At 46.7% G+C, this 19,315-nt stretch overlaps 1 protein-coding gene across 1 annotated transcript in view; it reads right to left on the bottom strand.

Annotated features, from left to right (window-relative positions):
- Positions 1 to 19,315, bottom strand: part of LOC135820962 (uncharacterized) — an 86,713-nt gene that overhangs the window by 13,453 nt on the left and 53,945 nt on the right. The window contains exons 4-7 of the mRNA XM_065334021.1: positions 16,976 to 17,050; positions 10,731 to 10,841; positions 3,472 to 3,510; positions 852 to 1,505 (exon numbers count right to left, since the gene is read on the bottom strand). Of these exons, the coding sequence (XP_065190093.1) occupies positions 852 to 1,505; positions 3,472 to 3,510; positions 10,731 to 10,841; positions 16,976 to 17,050 (879 nt within the window). The remainder of the gene's footprint in view (positions 1 to 851; positions 1,506 to 3,471; positions 3,511 to 10,730; positions 10,842 to 16,975; positions 17,051 to 19,315) is intronic.

Below are 19,315 nucleotides of genomic sequence, written 5' to 3'. Positions count from 1 at the left end.
CTACCCTACCTTATTATTATTTCTTTTGTTCCTATTTTGTTCTTTAGTACAACGGTAATTCCTGAAGAGTGCTATACGAAAACTTGTTCGAATCACCTTTTTTTTTCCATCGCTTCATTTCCTTACACATATTTCTCCTTACCTTTTAGATTGTTTTTGCATCGTCTCCATCGCTTTGTTTATTAAAGTGATCCAAATGTCATTTCAGCTCGTCCTCCTTATTGCCACATTAAGTTAAAATTATTCCAGTTTGGACACGGATCGAGAGCCAAGGATAAATTATTTTTTACGAGAAAGAAAAAGGACCAAGGAACTACAAGTCACGCTATAATGTCCACTAACACCACCAGTTACTAAACAATCACCAGGCTGTTGGAGTGCGCATCCAAGATGTGCTAGAGTTGTTAGCCAGTTAGTTGTAGAACGTCAGTATCGTCGGTCAGTGTCGTGCTATGTTATCGCATGAGCTGATTGTTTAGTAACTGGTGGTGTTAGTGGACATTACAGCGTGACGTGTAGTTCCTTGGTCCTTTTTCTTTCCTATAAATTGTTCTAGTATCCTCGCTTTTTCACTCCAAGTGTATAAATCCTATTGTAGTTTCACCGTTCCTTTTAGTCACGAATTCCATGCAAGAAAACCTTGTGGAACACTTTAGTCGTTGCTATGGTTGTGATGTGAGTGCGCATATAGCGTTATTCATTGCATTATGGGAATATTGTTAATGTTGCCCAGGAGTTTGTTGATCTGCGGATTACTTTCAGAGAGAAGATGCTACATTACAAACAAAGTATTCCACTTGGACCAGTGCCTTCAGAGTGTAATAAATCCTTTAAAACAATACAGTTCTCACCTTCACCTCTCTCTTCATTTCCTCGATGATGTCTCGCACCTTTGCCACACCATCGCAATTCTCGTCAACACCATTGACAAAGATCACAGGCTGGTCCATGAACTGAAGATGATCGCCCATTGTATCCTTCAGAAGCTCACATTCGGCGCTGACTACATCACGCTGCGATTCTCCAGCTTTGTCTCGCCGGGAAGCTACCATGAGCACCTTGTTGGCTGTCTTGCCGCTCCCTCCTTCCCCATTGCCTTTCTCCTCACCATCTTCACAGCTGCATGCTATGAAGTTACACCACTGGCGAGCCGAATGACGTACACATACCTTCGTCTCCACGCTGGAAACAGTGATGATATTCACTGCTGGGACGGTGGAAAACTTTGTCAGGCGTTGGTGATTACTCATATATCGGTATTGGCCACCTAGATCGAGAAAAACGATGCCTTCGTGGTAAAAGCGCTCGATTCCGCGGGTTCGCGCACTCTCGATTCGGTCCCCCTGATCACGCCAAACGAAGTAGACCAACCTGTCGTAGAACGTGTGACGCTTGTGCAACGACTTGAGTAGTGACGTTTTTCCACTGCCTGGGGGGCCAAGCAGACGCACCACTAGATGTGTCTTGCGTTTGCAGTTCTCCATACGTCGTTTGACCAGTATTTGCTGAAACACAGGATACGACGCATCCACATACCCATGCAATAACACAGATACACAAATGCAAGCATACGGTTGGCATGTGCTTCCCACCAGCGGTTGTCTATAATTGCTAGCGATTAACTTGAGTATGGAATTTATTGCTCCTCCATGCTTCAAAGAGCGTTAGATTATGAGGATCCCATGGCCATGGACATATCCCGTCAACCAAGGAAAATAGCACACTATAAAAGCCAACGGTTTCCCAGTGTTCGGGGGTTATCCATTGTTTTCTTTTTCTCAAAACAAAAAGGATTCAACTCGGATGGTGAGCCAATTCAATTAACTCGTAACATTTTGTCCAAAAATATTTCAAAAATTTCAAAAATATAGATGCGTGATTTGAAAAAACCGTTAGGCCAGCATCTATACCACATAAAATCTGTGATCACTTTGTGCATAAAATATTCGAAATTGGGTGTTTGATATCCGATCGCTTAAAATCTATAAGAGAGTAATTGGGGGAAGGGACCTGAGCAATATTCGAAAGAAATTCTCGAAAAGCTCCAGGCAAATTTGAAATATTTCAAAAAAACCATGCGCCTATATTTTTGAAATGGACTGTAAGACTTTCTTTTCCCTGTAGTTTTGGCCCAATCAGTACCTAACAGCTTGAAGATGGCCCTAAACCAGAACATGGATCTGACACTGCTCATGCATTTACCACTCCACAAGCTGGCGCAGCAAACTGTCAATCGAGAAATGGAGCTCATTACCCCGCCCGGACCTTGTTGGAACTTCGGAAATAGAACACATTTGCCACTCCATGGCTGTCCAGGCATGGATGCTCCCAAAAGTATAATAAATAATCTGTCCACTACATTTTCCACTCTAATTGCCGAAGTGGCTTCTGAGAGAACAGAATAAGGATCAAGAAATGACATACATGAAGACAACAATAATTGATGAGCTCACAGCGAAAGTTATCCAACTGAAAGAGGGTGCGACTCGACAACAGCAGTATGTTACACCTCTAACCTGCTCAATGAGAAACATACCGGAGTCCCCCATACCAGACCTATGGCGTACTCTTGTGTAGCATTACATGGCACAAGTGGAGTTCAGCACGTCACATCTTCAAATTGAGACACAGACCACAGCCCAGTGGCTGCATCACTCACCAATGGCGGTATTGGAACTAGTTGAAATCAAATTGGTACTGGTACGTGTTCGAATCTTAACAAAGCTCCAGCAGACACCGAAAGGCAAACTGGAAACTACCGAAAGAGCAAACCCTCTACACAAAGTAGTACGAGGCTGTGAAGCACAGCGTATGGTACACACACAGATATTCGTTTGGCGGAAGGGAATGGCCCAAGCGCCGGATCTGTAACGTCGAGCTACATGTACCGTAAAGTACCGCCAGAGCGCCCCGCCATCTCGTCCCTCCGTGGTCGTATTGTGGAGGTGGTATCCTGCCTGTAGGTCATACAACATGAACTTTGTACACATAGTGCACGTTGTGCAGACAATCTGTACCTTCGAGCGGACACGAGCTCCACACAAAAACCTGATAAGTGTGACCTTACAAAAATGGTTCTCACACCGTACAAACTAACTTCGTTGCATTCTGCCATACGATATTCTTTTCCCTGGCTGTAAAATCAAAGTGGGGCGCTCTCGCGAGACGGGGCGCTCTGGCGGTACTTACGGTACATGTTTATGAAACCAACATCAGTAAACGAATCACAAAAAATGCTCATCGGTGCTGGCGCCAGTGGGTGGGAAGTATATTCTTGGTTGGGAATGTAGCTATTGGCCCCAGAGCAGCATCAATACTTATTATAGTAAAGTCGCGCAATGACAGGGATGTGGTTGTTCAGTGCAGAGTGGTGGGGTGCTGCAATGTATTGATGTAAAAGTTCGTCAAAGTCCAAATTTGAAACAGACTCTAAGTTGCATTTTTCCATTGCAACATAATAATGAGGCTTACTACTAATGTCGCCCGAAGCTTGTGCTGTTGAGCCGCCATCTGTGACAATAAGCAGACAATGAGAGAATGGGCTGTACATGGTGACCAGACATGAGACAGAAATTCTGAGGCAACAGTCAAAGTATTCAGTAGTTGAGGGAATGGAAAAGGGAAAATACTGTAGTCAAAGCAATGACGTCACAGATGCGTTAAGCCCATGGATCCTTCCATGAGTGAAAGCGAATTGTAACTATTATTATTATTTAACGCAATAAATAGAGTAAGCTGCCCAGCTTACTCTATTTATTGCGTTAATTACATTTTTATCTCCACGTAAGCTTTTTAATTATTATTAGTATTATAAAAGTGTGAGTTAAGACGTCTGAAGAAAATGTTGAACGGTGTCTGCTGGGATGACGACTACACCATAGCTCAGTGGTTAGAGCATCGCTGGCTACAAGCGAGGGTCCCTGGTTCGAGTCCTGGTGGTGACAGTCAATTTTTTCTTCAGACTTTTCCTGTTTGTCTCTTTCCCTCAAACCAGTTAATATAATTTTTTTCTTCAGACTTTTCCCGTTTGTCTCTTTCCCTCAAACTAGTGAAGATTATTATTATTAAAGCAATGTTGAGTCACCTCCACCATTAAACTGCGCTCTTTAGCCGACTAGACCCTCCTGCACACAACCATCACCACTGCGAGGACACTTCCGTAGACGATATTGATAAACTCCTTCAGACAGCTGTTTCGCTAATACAAAGCTCATCAGTGAAGGTAGATGTTGAATGATTGAAAATATAGACCAAACTGCTATTATATAGGGGGTTTCCACATGCAAAACTGGCATAGCTGAGGTGATAACGCAGGAAAAAGGAAAGTGTGAAGTACTGTTGACTTGCATTGGACATGCATGCAGCGTCCAATGTCCAATACGCGTCAACAATATTCCACCAGCATTGAGTTAGTGCTTACCCTCACACTTCCATTCACACCTTATCCCCACACTTACATCATCTTCACTTGCATTGTGTTAGTTATCACCTATGCTCTCCCCCCCCCCCTATATATACCATGCTATCTACTCCCATTGGGTATCTATTCCTTGACTCATCAAGCTGTTACATGGTGTCAGAAGTCGGATGCTGCGGATTCTGCAGATTCAAGGACCATGGACCAGCTCAAGCCGCCAGAACAGCTCCTCATCAACTGTCCCAATAAGGCGGACGCGTGGAGGCGGTTCAAACAGGCGTTTGAATTTTATTCAATTGCCGCTGGACTCAAGGACAAGGATGGTGTCATCCAAGCCGCGGTATTTCTCCATGTCATAGGAGAAGATAGCCAGAAAGTGTACCAAACATTGCAGTTTGACACAGAGGAGGACAAGAAGGACATTGACAAGCTGAAGGAGAAATTCGAAGAGTTCTGCATCCCGAAAGCAAATGCAACAATGGAACGATACTTATTGCTCACCCGGAAACAGGAAGAAAATGAAGACATTGACTCGTATACCATGGAGCTCCGTAGAATGGCGGAGAGGTGCGAGTTTCCAGCCACGAAGGACAGCATCTTACGGGATTGCATCGTTCTGGGTGTGCGGGATGACGGACTTCGCAAGGAACTTCTTCGACAAGACGAGAGTCTAGAAAAAGTGCTGTCCTCCTGCAGATGCAGAGAAGCTGCTCAACGACATATTAGACATTTGACCCACGAAGCGGTTGGTTCAGAGACAGACAAACGAGACATCGACGCTGTTAGGTCACAGAAGAAAATACAAGCCAGACCTCCAGTGAAGTCCTGCGGATACTGTGGGGGAACACATCCTCCAAGGCAGTGTCCGGCGTACGGTAAAACATGCACGAAGTGTAGCAAGGTCGGCCACTTTGCTAAGGTGTGCAGAAGTCAGCAAAAGTCACCAGCAGTCACAGCAATAGAGCAGACAGCAGTACAAGAGCAAGCCGTTCAGACGCGGTTGTTTGGAACGATCCTAGTCGGTGAACTATCAGCGGACAGATGGAAGGAGACCATTATCCTGGATCAACAACCAACGTTGTTCAAGCTGGACACCGGTGCAATGGCATCCGTACTGCCATTGTCAGTCTTCAGGAGCAAACGGCCGGACCAGCAGCTTGAAACAACTACTACCATACTCTCTGGCTTTGATCACAGCACGGTTCGACCAGAGGGAACGGCTACTATCAAGACAACTTACCAAGAAAAAAGCATACCAGTTACCTATTATGTCAGCCGGAAAGTATCTTGCCCAATTCTTGGGCAGAATGAATGCGAAGCTCTACACCTCGTTCAACGCATATTCCAATCAAGCTCGAAAGCTGACAACCGGGAGAATGTCATCGAGCAATACCAGGACGTATTTACTGGGCAGGGGACGTTCGGTGAAAGCTACCACATTCAGATCGAGGCTGACGTTGTCCCTGTCGCACAGCCACCAAGGAAAATCCCGCACAGCCGTCTTCACAAGTTGAAGGAGGCACTAGATGAAATGAAGAAAGGCGGAATCATCACGGATATGAGAGAGCCAGCGAAATGGGTCAGCAACTTGGTGATGTCTGAAAAGAAAAATGGCAAACTCAGAATATGTCTGGATCCGAAGCCGCTGAACAAAGCCATCATCCGTGAGCCATTTCCAACCCCTACACTTGACTACGTCCAAAGCAAGCTGGCGGGCAAGAAAGTATTTTCTGTGCTTGACCAATCATCATCATTCTGGCAAGTCAAGCTCAGCGAAGAGTCATCAAAGCTTTGCACATTCAACACCCCATGGGGCCGAATGAGATTTCTCCGAATGCCTTTCGGGATACGCTCCGCCAGTGACATTTTGCAGAGACGGAACTACGAGACATTTGGAGACATCGAAGACACGCACATAATGATAGACGACACGGTTGTCGCTGGAGAGACAGATGGTGAACATGATGAAGTACTTGAGACTGTACTCGGACGAGCACGAGAGAAAGGAGTCAAATTCAATCCTGACAAGTTTCAATACAAAGTATCGGAAGTCAGCTACATGGGCCACCTAATTGGAGAGGAGGGCATTCGAGCTGATCCTGGGAAGGTCAATGCGATCAAGTCTCTACGATCACCAACGAATGCCGCTGAGCTGAGACAAATCCTGGGGATGGTCAACTTTCTAGCACAGTACATTCCTAATGAGTCGGCCATTACAGCACCACTCCGGCAGCTACTCAAGGATAACACAGACTGGCTGTGGTGTGAAGAACATACTATAGCCTTCCAGACAATCAATGAAATGCTGACGACGGCTCCCGTGCTGAAACTATTTGACCCGAAAGAAGACGTCGTGATTCAAGCAGATGCATCCAAGGACGGACTGGGTGCTTGCCTACTCCAAGCAGGTAGACCAGTCGCATATGCATCAAAGGCACTTACTAAGTCTGAAGAGAACTACGCGCAAATTGAGAAGGAGCTACTTGATATCTGCTTTGCGTGCAATAGATTCCGACAGTACATCCTGGGGCAGGATGTCGTGGTTGAAACAGATCACAAGCCGCTAGAAATCATCCTGAGGAAGCCACTTCATGAAGCTCCTCTGCGCCTGCAGAAAATGATGCTACGGTTGCAGCAGTACCAGCTGGATGTCCAGTACAAGAAAGGCGTGGACATGGTACTTGCAGACCCTCTATCACGAGCTACAGTAGACTCGGCCTCGCAAACCCTAGAGGACGGCGTCCTGGTCTATGATATGGGCGAGCTCACAGACACCACAGAGGAGAGACTCAACCAGCTAATTGCAGAGAAAAAGAAAGACAGTGAGCTGCAACTACTGAAGAAGGTCGTCGAGGATGGTTGGCCGGAAACGTTCAAGGCTACACCGCCCTGTGTCAGACGATTCTGGAGCATGAGGGACAGAATCTCATATTTGGATGGCATCCTCTTTGTGGGCGAACGGTATATTGTGCCAGCCAGCATGCAACAATATGTTCTACGGATTCTCCACGAATCACACCAAGGCGTGGAGAAGTGCAAATACCGTGCATCGGAATGTGTTTACTGGCCTAGAATCCAGCAAGATATTGAAGACATGGTCAAGCGATGCCCAGTGTGTCAGCGATTCCAACCAAGCAACTGCCGTGAACCAATGCTACCACATGAGATACCAAAACTACCTTGGACCAAGCTTGGGAGTGACATACTGGAGTTCAATGGACGCTACTACCTGGTCGTAGCTGACTACACTTCAAAGTACCCAGAAGTCAACTGTCTAGGCACGACCAAAACCTCGGCAGCTGTCATTACCAAGCTGAAGAACATCTTCTCTCGCCACGGCATACCGGAAGTCATGATAGCAGACAACATGCCATACGCGAGCAAAGAGATGAAGGAATTTGCAAAAGAGTGGCAATTCAAAATAGTCACAAGCTCACCGACATACAGCCAAAGCAATGGAAAAAGTGAAAGTGTGGTGAAAATAGTGAAACGAATTCTGAAAAAAGCGCTGGAAGACCACTCAATGGATCCAGAGTTGGCGCTGCTGAACTATCGGAACACCAGAATCTCCGGCACGGAATACAGCCCTGCACAGGTGCTCATGGGACGCAGGCTGCGGGACCGACTGCCAATGCCAGCGAAAAAGCTGGAACCCAAGACGGTGGACCCTGCGGCAGGTCTTCAAAAGCAACAAGCTCGCCAGGAGTACTACTATAACCGAACCGCAAAAGAACGACCAGAATTCAGGCCAGGTGACGATGTGCTGGTTCGTGAACGAGGGAAATGGACACCTAGCAGTATTAGAGAACAACACGAAGCGCCAAGATCATACATACTGACAGATGGAAGAAGGCGCACATCCCGTCATCTACGCACCAACTACGGACCTAAAAATGATGACAAGCAGGAGTCGGCAGCGCGCATGCCGGATACGAGTGATGACAACGTTCCCTCTGGCCCGGAGAGTGTGGGTGACGGCATGACCCCTCCGGAAGCAACATATGACGCGGATAAATTGGACAGTCCGGCAGAGCCTCGCTATCCGCAGCGCAATAGAAAAGAAAAGAAGGCAGATGACTATGTTTACTACTAGTACAACATGATTGAGCATCTAGACACGCATGCGCAGCTTGACCTCCATGCATCAGCCTATTGGACTTCTAATATTCCCTACATAGTTCATCTTTTACTAGACCTTGCCTGTATGCCTACTCTTAACAAGGTACACTCCTATTCATTAGGGAAAGGAGAGATGTGACAAATTCCACCAGCATTGAGTTAGTGCTTACCCTCACACTTCCATTCACACCTTATCCCCACACTTGCATTGTGTTAGTTATCACCTATGCTCTCCCCCCCCCTATATATACCATGCTATCTACTCCCATTGGGTATCTATTCCTTGACTCATCAAGTTGTTACACTATACTGTCCACTAACACCACCAGTTACTAAACAATCAGCTCATGGGATAACATTGCATGCCCACTGACCGACGGTACTGACGTTCTACAACTAACTGGCTAACAGGTCTAGCACATCTTGGATGCACACTCCAACAGCCTTCCAACTTGGACATCCAATACAGCAAGAAACTATGGTACACAGCACTAATAATGCGATACAACCAACCCTAAAGCTACCAAAGGCAAGTCCATAATGCAACCTATTTATGTACCTCTATTCCTCCTTGTGATTAACTTAGCATTTCAGATGTGTAGGTACGGTAAGGTTCATAACGCCTCCATTCTACAGTGTTCCATTTGTGTTAGTTTGTGACATGTGTGAGTTATTTGAGTACACACGTCTTGCACCAGTGTATTGTATAGTTAACCGATTCTCCTCTAATCAGCACCCTTGATCCTTTCGCGGCATGAAGCAAACTTTCGATTTGTGGAAGAGAACCAGCGATAATTATGTCAGAGTTTGCAACGTTTAAGCTTGTTCTTTTCCCACTGACTTTGCCCAACACCATAAATAGGTGGATGTCATGCTGAAAACAGAATGTCTCAGAAAATTGGTATTCATTGTAGTGCTTTTGCCTGTAGAGCACAAGTGGTGCTTTCATGAAGATTTTTCGAGGCGATGGTTTGATTGAGTTCTTGTGTGCTCCTGATAGCAGCGTAAGCCAGTCAATTTACAGATCAAGTAGGTTGGTAAAGCGCAAGCTCGAACGTTGCGAGCAACCAACTGTCTTACAAGTATAATTTCCTCAGAGGCCATTTCCACTTTTTCGGACTGTTATTCTCAGCGCAGACTGGGGATTTGCTGGTTTGGAAATGGAAATACTGCAAATGACGATCTGTCCTCTCCACTTGTTGTACACCTCCATGAGGGACACTGACTCATGCTGCTATCTAGTGTTCTCGAGGTGTTTGTCGCACTTGAAATGGAGTGTCTCTGAAAGTTTGTATCCCTGGTGATGTTCTGGCCTGGTGAACTCTTTGTTAGTGGTGCTCTCCAGGAACAATCTTCCTCAGCCTGCTCAACTCCAGCTGATGAGAGAACTTCTCCAAGCACTATATCCAGTGGTCCTTTATAATCCGGCACTATTTTTGCTATGGAAATTCTGCTGGATTAGGGAGGTTGTTGGATTAAAAATCTAAATTACTGCCGCAATGTGCATGAAAAGGACATTTAAGTTGCTGATAATTACCGTACTCGCGAGATCAGAGCCCTCTCTTGAACAGTGCCCTATCTCGATGGATGACGTGAACGTACAAGCATTTGAAAAACAGTGCCCTCTCTTGAATAGTGCCCCATCTGTGATGGACATTGAAAAAAATAGTGCCCCAAGGGCACTTATCGCGCGAGTACGGCATGCTGGTTTATAGAGGGTGCTGGATTATAAGGTACTGGATTGAAGAGGGGCGACTGTACTACTATTGATTAACGGACAGACCAAATCAAAATGACATCCGCGGACTAAGAACATATTTTTATCGCAGACTTGCTTAGCGATACCGATAGAGGTCAGGCGGACTCGCATCAGGAAGTCATAAAATGACTACATGTAAGTAGTGCAAGCATAGGAATGGTTTTTCCTAGTGTGGTGAAACTTCTTCTTGGTCTGGAGACAGTGGAGAATATTCGGGTTTCTGCTGAATGGTGAAACGTTCTTAGTGTGACACGACTACACTGATTATATTCCGTTGAATGTTTTCTTGTAATGGAGCATTGTGAAGAAGTCTGTGAGTATCACGAGGCCAGCTGATACAGTTCTAAATTCTGAGGTTTTTCCTGAGAATTTCATTTTTGATAACGCCAATGCGCCTCACTTGCAATCGGTTGGTTAAAAACAGCAGCCTCTCACCTTGATGAGTTGTCGGATACAGTCATAACTGAGTGCGGAAAATGCTCCAACCCAGCCTTCCATATCCAACAACTTGACGGACACATTGCTAATGCAATCGAGAATGGTCTCCTGTAAGAAAGAGGGAACCAAAGCACAACAGCAATTGACCACTGTAATGGTATAACGGTCTCGGCTTGGATTACAGCTACACAATCGCTCAGTGGTTAGAGCGGATGGTAGGGTGAAGGGGTGGGGTGGAGGGGGGGGGGGGGTGGGGGGGGGGGGTGGAGGGGAGGGAGAGGGTGTTTGGACGGCAATGGCATCGGGACCATAACACATTTTCGGCCCCTAGCGGTCAACTTCCTAGGCGTAACCGCAATTGTCACCTAACTTCCACTCTGAATTTTCATTGAAAATAGCACCGGCTCTCTGCTTTTTTTGCTCAGTATCGAGATGGTGAGGTCCAGTAGGCATGGTAAGCTTACCCCGAAGGAAACTCGGCGTGTTGCGCGAGTATGCGCCTGTTTGAAAGGTTTAGCGACACCTTAGAAAGCAAGTGCTCGTCCTCCAACTCAACGTGTTCAGTACGAATTTGATGGCAAGGGAGGGATGTGGCCGGTGCAGCGCAGAGTGCAGCGACCGAATGTAGGTCTACGCACCGGAACTGTGGCTGGCAAAACGGAAGTGACCGAGAGGGTGATCGTGAATGATGCTGACTATCGCAAAATGCTGCTCCAGATGGACGGTGTTTTTTATGTAATGAGAACAAAGATATGGTGGTTCAAGCGAAGTTCAGGGCAACCTGAGGCGGGGACGACCTAGTACTACCAGCACGATGGAGCTAGAGCCCACACCGGCAAATTCAACCAAAAACAATGGGCTTGACACGGAGCAAAAGCCGCCTTCAAAATAGCGGTAGTGACACAGCCCGCGCAGTCACCGGACCTAAATTCCAACGATCTTGCCTTCTTCGCTTCTTTGCAGTCCAACGTAGACCTCGTCAAAAAGAAAAATGTGAAGGACCTGATCAGCGTCATCGAGCTTTGCTGGAACAAGTATCCAATCGAGCGAATGGAATAGGTGTGGAGGGTTCTCTTTGCATCCTTCAAGGGGATCTTGTCAAGCAGGGGCAAAAACACCTACAGCAATCACACGGGTAGTCACACAGCTCATGCGAAGTCCGACAGGCAAGGCGATAAGCACAACCAATCCTACCCTCGCACAGAAGTGGAGAGATTTGCTGACCAATGCCCTAGTAAAAGTCGCATGCAGAGCGTCCTGACAGTGACGTCACAACATCGGAAAGTGATGAGTGTGGAATCGAAAGTGAGAGCTAACTTCGGTTGTGAGTTCCAATATCCTTGGAACAGTTGTATTTTGTATTTTATTATATTTAAGGATTTCCCAAAGGGTTTGGGCCTGTCGAGGGGATCTCTTGCAAGAGGAATGGAATGACAAATTTATGTAGAGGGAGCAGTTTTAAAAAGCAAGGATAGGCTAAGGAAATAGATCGAGGCATACAAAATCTGGTAATGAAGGAGTTGGGATACCGTCAGTGTAATGAATTTGTCGGCGAAAATGCTGATAGAGAGAATGCTCCACTCGAGATATGTTCTCGAACCGCTGGTTCTGTACAGTACTAATGTTGTGCCATTTGACTTTGTTCAAAACTATCACTTGAGTGAAGAACAATCATGTTTTCATTGTGTGAAGATAAGCGACAATTTCGGTTGCGGGGAGGAAGTATATATATATTTTTGAATTACACTTTTTGGACATACTTTTAAAAGTACAAATTTGGAGTATGGATGCGCTGAGGAATACTGTTCTTTCACACTTTTAAGAACGTTTTTAGTGGAAACAAGATGCTTTGACATTTAGAAGGAGGTCCCACTGTGGCTCGAACCTAAACTACATGATCTACTGTTCCCAAACCACTGGCATCCCTCCATACAAGGTACAATGAATGAGGCATGTCCAAATGCAATATGCACTGTGTTACACCACATCAGGTTCTTGAACATCCGCATTTTGAAAGGGCAACAGCAATAGACAATCAATGGGCATAACTAAGGAGTTTTTTTGACGACCTAGCTAACAGCTTGAATGTGGATTTAATCTGCTTCTCATTACATAGGTTACTTTTCCTTGTGTGAATATATGTATGTACATGTACCCAACGCTGTACACAGCTAGCTGTTTGGGCCATAAATCATGCCTTATCAGTACAGCTACGAGCTTTAAGTAAGTCGAGTTGCCGGCCATGGTACAAAGGTGGAACCACAGAAATTAAGACAATTCGTTGCTCTAGCGCCAGAGTGCTGAACTGTATGTATATGTATGTGCCGGAGGATGCACCCAGTGTGCTGACAGTGCTTAACACCGCAGAGGGAGAGCGTAATACAGGCCAACAAGGGCAATCAAAAGTTGTCTGTCGCTACCTAAAGTTTCATGCTTTCGCAATCATCGGGCAACATGAGGATTGCACTGGCCATGCCCGTATATATGCCAGGAGAGGATGGGTCTTGTAGCGCTGTGCGAAAAAGCTGTGTGTGTATGTATGTACTCAGTCTGTGAACAAAACTGTTTCATCCTTTGTGTGTGTGTGGGGGGGGGGGGGGGGGAGGGGGGGGATGTATGCATGTGTGTACATGTATGTCGCTACATGGTGCGACACAAGTGCACAGTGGAACGAGCAAAGCCGGTGAAGGAGCAGTCTGGGTCTGTTGAATGTGTTACATGCGGCCGCTGGCTTCTATCTCACGGGGACAGGGCGAACCATTGGTGAGGTCACTATCCAGCTCATTCTCTCAGCTAGCCTCGAAAGCAGCAGCAACAACAGCTACGGAAACAACCAGTAGTTCGAGACGGGCCAGGTTTGGCATGTCAGTGCCTTGTATGCCAGCGAACCTTCATGCCCATCAGTGGAAGGACTCGACATAAGTGCAAGCTGACTGACGTTCCAACTACAGCGGCACCACCCCTGGAGTGCTCCGCCTGTCACTGGACCTTCCGCTCAACTAGCGGCCGGACACGCCACCGATACTGCAGGGTGACTAGTACCATTTGACCTGTCCCTTCAGAGACTGCGAAGCCAGATTTGGCAGCAGGATCAAGATCAAGATGCATGTATGTATGTATGTATGTATGTATGTATGCATGTATGTATGTATGTATGTATGTATGTGTGTATGTGTGTATGTAGGGGGAAGTGGCCCCACAAAGAGGGCTCAACAGTGCTGAGGTGCACTGGAGCTAGTACACAATGGAAGCGGTCCTCACCAAGAAAACATAATCTGTTACTACTCCGAGTTTCTTGAGTTATCAATCATCATGCAACCTTAATAAAAAATGACCAAGAAACCACAATCTTTGAGCCACACAAGTTGTGTGGAATGTTGCTTTGCGTCCTTGAATCGTGGTTTGACCATGTTGTCTAGTTGTCTTACCAGTACCGTCATCAACATGCATGAACATCCGCCAACGTCCTTTACAGCTGAGACTTTCAACTCGTGCTTGTCTTGGTTGCGCTCACCTTCCCCTCCTCATGTTATTTCTATAACTAAGAACCTTCCAATTTGGAAGGCTGTTGGAGTGTGCATCCTAGATGTGCTAGAACTGTTAGCCAGTTAGTTGTAGAACGTCAGTAACGTTGGTCAGTGTAGTGCAATGTTATCGCATGAGCTGATTGTTTAGTAACTGGTAGTGTTAGTGGACAGTATAGCGTAACTTGTGGTTTCTTGGTCCTTTTTCTTTACTACTAGTATAAATTATATGCAAATAATCGACGTGGAGACAACAATTTTATGATAGCAATAAAGAGAACAAATTCTGCAGTCTTCGCCACACTACAACAAAGTCATGAAAGTTTACCAGAATTAATTTTCTTGTCACATTCATCAGTGGAAAGTCGTGACTAAAGAGTAACCATGCTGAACAATGATTAAATATACATTCAATGATGTGTTACGAGAACAAAATACAGTGCCAAAATAGAATGAGGGAAGGTGAGACAATAGAAGTGAAGTGAGAGCTAAGTGCAATGGCGGGTGAGAAACTAATAATAGAGAGGTTTTGCAGGGCAAACGTTCGCAATGATTTTCGCGTTCCGGGGTTGCGAAAACTCTTGCGAACTTGCGAACGTTCGCGCGAAATTTGTGTTTTGCATGTTTTTCGCTCCAAGAAATTTTCGCGTGCACTCGCTTGTTTGAGAAGTGGTCTTCATCCGATTATTTTGTTGTTCCGAGTGGCGGCACCCTGAGTCATGGCCTAAGACGAGAGCTCTTTGACTACCTTGTCCATGGCCGGAGACCTACAGACAAACGGGTTGGCTTGTGCCGTAATCTGGCGCATCAACACCTGAAATTCAAAAAGGCATCGTTGATGTGACAGATTCCGTATCAGTAGAGGATTCATATGCAGAGCATATCTGCATGACCCGATCGAGCGATAACTCACTGGCATACTCTTCTTCGAGCACCCGTCGTTGCATCGCTCGATCCCTTAGGCCACAGACAAGCCTGTCGCGGAGCCGGGTTTCCCGAAGTTGGGCCTCATGGCCGCACAGTGACCCGCATCTACCGCACTGCAGACTATCTGGGTAGCTGCATGCATCATGCAGCTGAGACAGACCCGAGAAGTACTGGCTGATACTCTCACCTTGTCTCTGGCTCCTGCCATGGGAGGCCTGGCGGTCGAGTAACGGGTTTCTTCGTTTTCTCAGGAAAGCTTGCAGCTTCTGGATAGCAACCCGCTCATCATCGCCGTCGGCTATGGGAACTACGCCCGCCTGCCACAGCCGCACCCAACCGTCGTTGAGAGCTGTACGGAGAACTGTCTGCTGCGTAACTGTACCTGCGGTTCTGCATAGCCCAGTCAACGACACGTAGTCGGACCACTTGACTTTCCACTCGAGGAAACCAGCTAGGTCTATCGAGTCTGGACTGGGCAGGTGGGGTATTTCCGCTCTTCGGGCCCACGGCCCTGCCTCTGGCTGTCCTGAGGTGGATGGTGGCGGGCCGCTGCCGGCGGGCTGGCTTGACTGCGCCGTTGTGAGTCTAAGCAGAATCTGCTGCTGCTGCTGGCTGAGGGATTGGACGATAGACTGCAGCAGGCTTCCTTCTTCTTGAGTCCCTGGCTGCATCCGCTCTGTCAACCCGTCGTTGGCTGCTGCTGCTTCCTCAGCCTTGGCCTTGACAGAGGTTCGTGTCTTTCGCTGCGCCATGTTGTGTCCTGCTCAAGGCAGACCAACTCTTCGAAAGATGATAATGAATCATCAGTAAAACGCAATGGCTTTTAAAAGGAAGCTGGCTGCAAAGGCGGCTTGAAAGGTGACATGTGAATGTGTTATGCGCAAGGCGCCAGAGGTACAGCAGTGCAGGGCCTAGGGTGCGAACAGTAGCACTAGCAGCCCGAGTGCCAAGACCCATGCAGGGAAAGGTGCCATAATATCACCACAATGATATTCCCTAAACTGTCTTCGTTTAGTCGCGTGCATGTGTGATATGAGCATGCGCGATTTTGTAGTCGAGAGTTCTTTTGTCAGTCTTCTTGTTTGTCTTTTTGAGTGTAGTCTGCTTTTTCCGTTATGTCATAGTCCCTGGTTTCCGTCATGTCAATATGATAATGTAAGAAAACTAGTCTTGTCAATTGTGTCCTGCGTCCCGGGAACGGCATTACGGAGCGTAATGGCTGTAATTCTGTCACATGCGTGATCTGCACCGCCAGGCGCGTGCTGACTGATCAAACTGCACTGCAGGGTTGAACTGTGCTGTACGCAAAGTACATTGCCGTCGAACATTTTTTTGGCGGGAAAGGCTCTCTTTCCTTGGGTTTTGAGAGAAATCCAGGGATTCTGCATGTCTTGTCAATGATTGAGATTTTTCTGGTTGGTGAGTATGGAATTTCTTTAGCTCGTGAAGCTTTGATGCTGCAATCGCCAGTCACTTCTCGACTTTAATGTCAGATGTTCCATCTCCAGGGATGGTCGGTCCGAAGTACTTGAATCATTGCCCCTGCTCCAATGATATTCCATCCACATGCAGTGCAGGGTCACCAGGTCAAACAGGCTGATCAGGTGTCACCATTATTGTCTCATTGGCATGTAGCACGAGGTCTGTATCGTTGTCTAGGAGACAACCAATCAGGGACATTCCCGCCAAGGGCCTTATCGGAGTTTAAAGCCCCCTCTATCATAATTTTACTGCTGTTGATGACATGTTGGGTGTAAAAGAAAGAAACCTACTGGTAACAAAAGCACGTACCATGACAGGAATCCAATGACTAGAATAGCTTATCCATGAGATTTTTCTTGCGCGACCACAGAGAAAAGCTACAACCTGCAGAGACAAAGTAGGCAACACTAAAGCATCTGTTAGGATCTCATTTTTAAACTTCTTAAGCTTAAACACGTTTCAACTAAGGCCGCAGCGAAAAAGTCCTTTCGCATCACACGCATATACGTGTACATGTACGTGCGCGCAGTTCATGATGTGTCAGGCCCAAGCTCTTCCTTCCTGGCTCTGGCTAGACATTTCGGTCCTTTGCTTCGAGTTAACTTGATCGAGTCGGATTTTTTAAAGGGGGTTGTATCTGCCAAGTGTGACGTTTCAACACTGATATGTTTTAGTTTAGAAACTTTAGTGGCCATGATTCTGCCTGCAGTTTCCGTCACTATAGTTGAAGACGGCCTGACCGTCGTCAACAGCTGCATTGTTAGAGTCACGGAGGCGTGTTAGAAACTATTCATCCAGAAGGTGTCACTCACTTCAAAGCAGTGTGTGCTTCCTCCACTGAAACCGGGTCAAGCCGCAACGGTGCTGACAAGAGTCATAATGTTGGATTTGATTTGGAGTTCGGACTAGGCCCCGGCGGATAATGCTGGAGAATTTGATGGATTCTGATTTTCAATACGCTCGCATTCTGCTCCAAAATAGCACTGATAATGCTTGAATTCTGCTTAGAAAAAATGTAAATAGTGCTATAGATTACTGTTGCAGATTGGTAACTGCATACATGTATTTTGCAGAATAAGTTATGTTCTACGAAACAGAAAAAAATCAAGAAGCACAGAATTATTATTACTCAGCAGGCAAAGGCGCAGTAGTAGTCGTGGGGGTATTGTGAATTCTCACGAAAATCCAAAATTTTGCAAGAATATGATAGTTTTCGCAAGAATATGCTAGTTTTCTGCAAAACTTGCCGGATTATGCAAGCACAGTGCTAATTTCCAGAAAGTGTTAAATAGCTAGATATTTTTTTACTAAGTACACAACCTACTCGTCAGGAGGGGAGAAGACAACAGAGGATACAATAACAAAACAGCAGGGAGAGTAGGGGCTGCAAAGCAAGCATGTGCTGGTGAGGCAAGCCCACAACACCGACCTATGGTCTCGGCGTTAACGTGAGCTTGTGCACCACAGCCGAAAAGAAGGGGGTGATTTAGTGCGATAAAGACAATGGAAGGTGAGGTAGAATGGTTGAGGAGAGAGAAAGAAAATGAAAGAGAGAAAGAGGGAGAGCGAGAGTGAGAGCGAGAGAGGGGTGGGGGTGGTGGGGGTGGAGAGAGAACACGGAGAGAGAAAAATAGTTTCAAAGGCAGTTCAGATGCAGTGAACATGATGCAATGCTTTGGGGGGGGGGGGGGGGGAGCTTCAAGATGGAAATTGTTCTGAACTGTTAGAGGGAGTCTATGGCCCAAAGCCACTGGCTTCGGCGAAGATGGTAGTGGACGTTCACTTTGAAGGATTGTAGGCCCTTAGGAGATGGTGGTTTGGTGAATAGGGAGGATGACAGCGCGTTCCAGGTGTTGATGATGTTGTATGGAAAGGCGCGTCTTAGGTAGTTAGGAGCGCCTGGAGGGGGAACATTTTCCAGTTGGTAGGGGTGTGAAGCAGATTGTTGGCATTGTCTCCGGGTTACAGGTGCGGCACGGTGGACAAGGAGAGGAGGCACCATGTATCTCAGCAGAGGAGGACCTGGTTGGCCCAGTAGCTTGTAGACGAAAGTCAGCGCCGCCACTGTCCGTCGGGCCTCGAGGCTCTGTAGCAAGATTTTGGGTCCCAGGAAGTGGAGGGCACGCCTCTGCACTCTGTAAAGGTGTTCAAGGTTGGTGGGAGCAGCTCCCATCCAGACAAGGGGAGCGTACTCGAGCAGGGGCCAGACGAAGCCGTGATACACGGCCATCATGCCCCGGCAGTCCAGAACAGCTCTACGTAGGAGGCCAAGACGTGAGTTTGCCCTGGCAGCAACTGACCGGAGATGCGTGGAAAAGGATATCAAATATAATGCTAGCATTATCCGCCGAGGCCTAGTTCGGACGCCCGTATTTTTCCTCAAACTGGAGCAACAGAAAGTTGAAGTTCCTGGCCCGCGATGATCGCTGAACGATGTGTTGATGCGCAACGGCTCGGAGCTCTGCTTTGCTCGGTGTCTGAATATGACCAGTTTAGTTGTTCCTGGCGGTCTGATCGAGCTGTTGTCTCGTTGATTAAGACCAATCGAGCATGTGTTTAAGTTTGATGTGAACAATGTCATAGCGTTACCGAAATATGTATATGTTCCCAAAGGGGAACGTTGGCCGGATTGTGTACCCAAAGGATGCT

Source organism: Sycon ciliatum, chromosome 7, assembly GCF_964019385.1.
Source record: "Sycon ciliatum chromosome 7, ocSycCili1.1, whole genome shotgun sequence".
In the NCBI taxonomy this organism is placed as follows: domain Eukaryota; kingdom Metazoa; phylum Porifera; class Calcarea; order Leucosolenida; family Sycettidae; genus Sycon; species Sycon ciliatum.
Note: the sequence above shows the minus strand (reverse complement) of the source record. Positions and strands in the feature narration are given on the sequence as shown.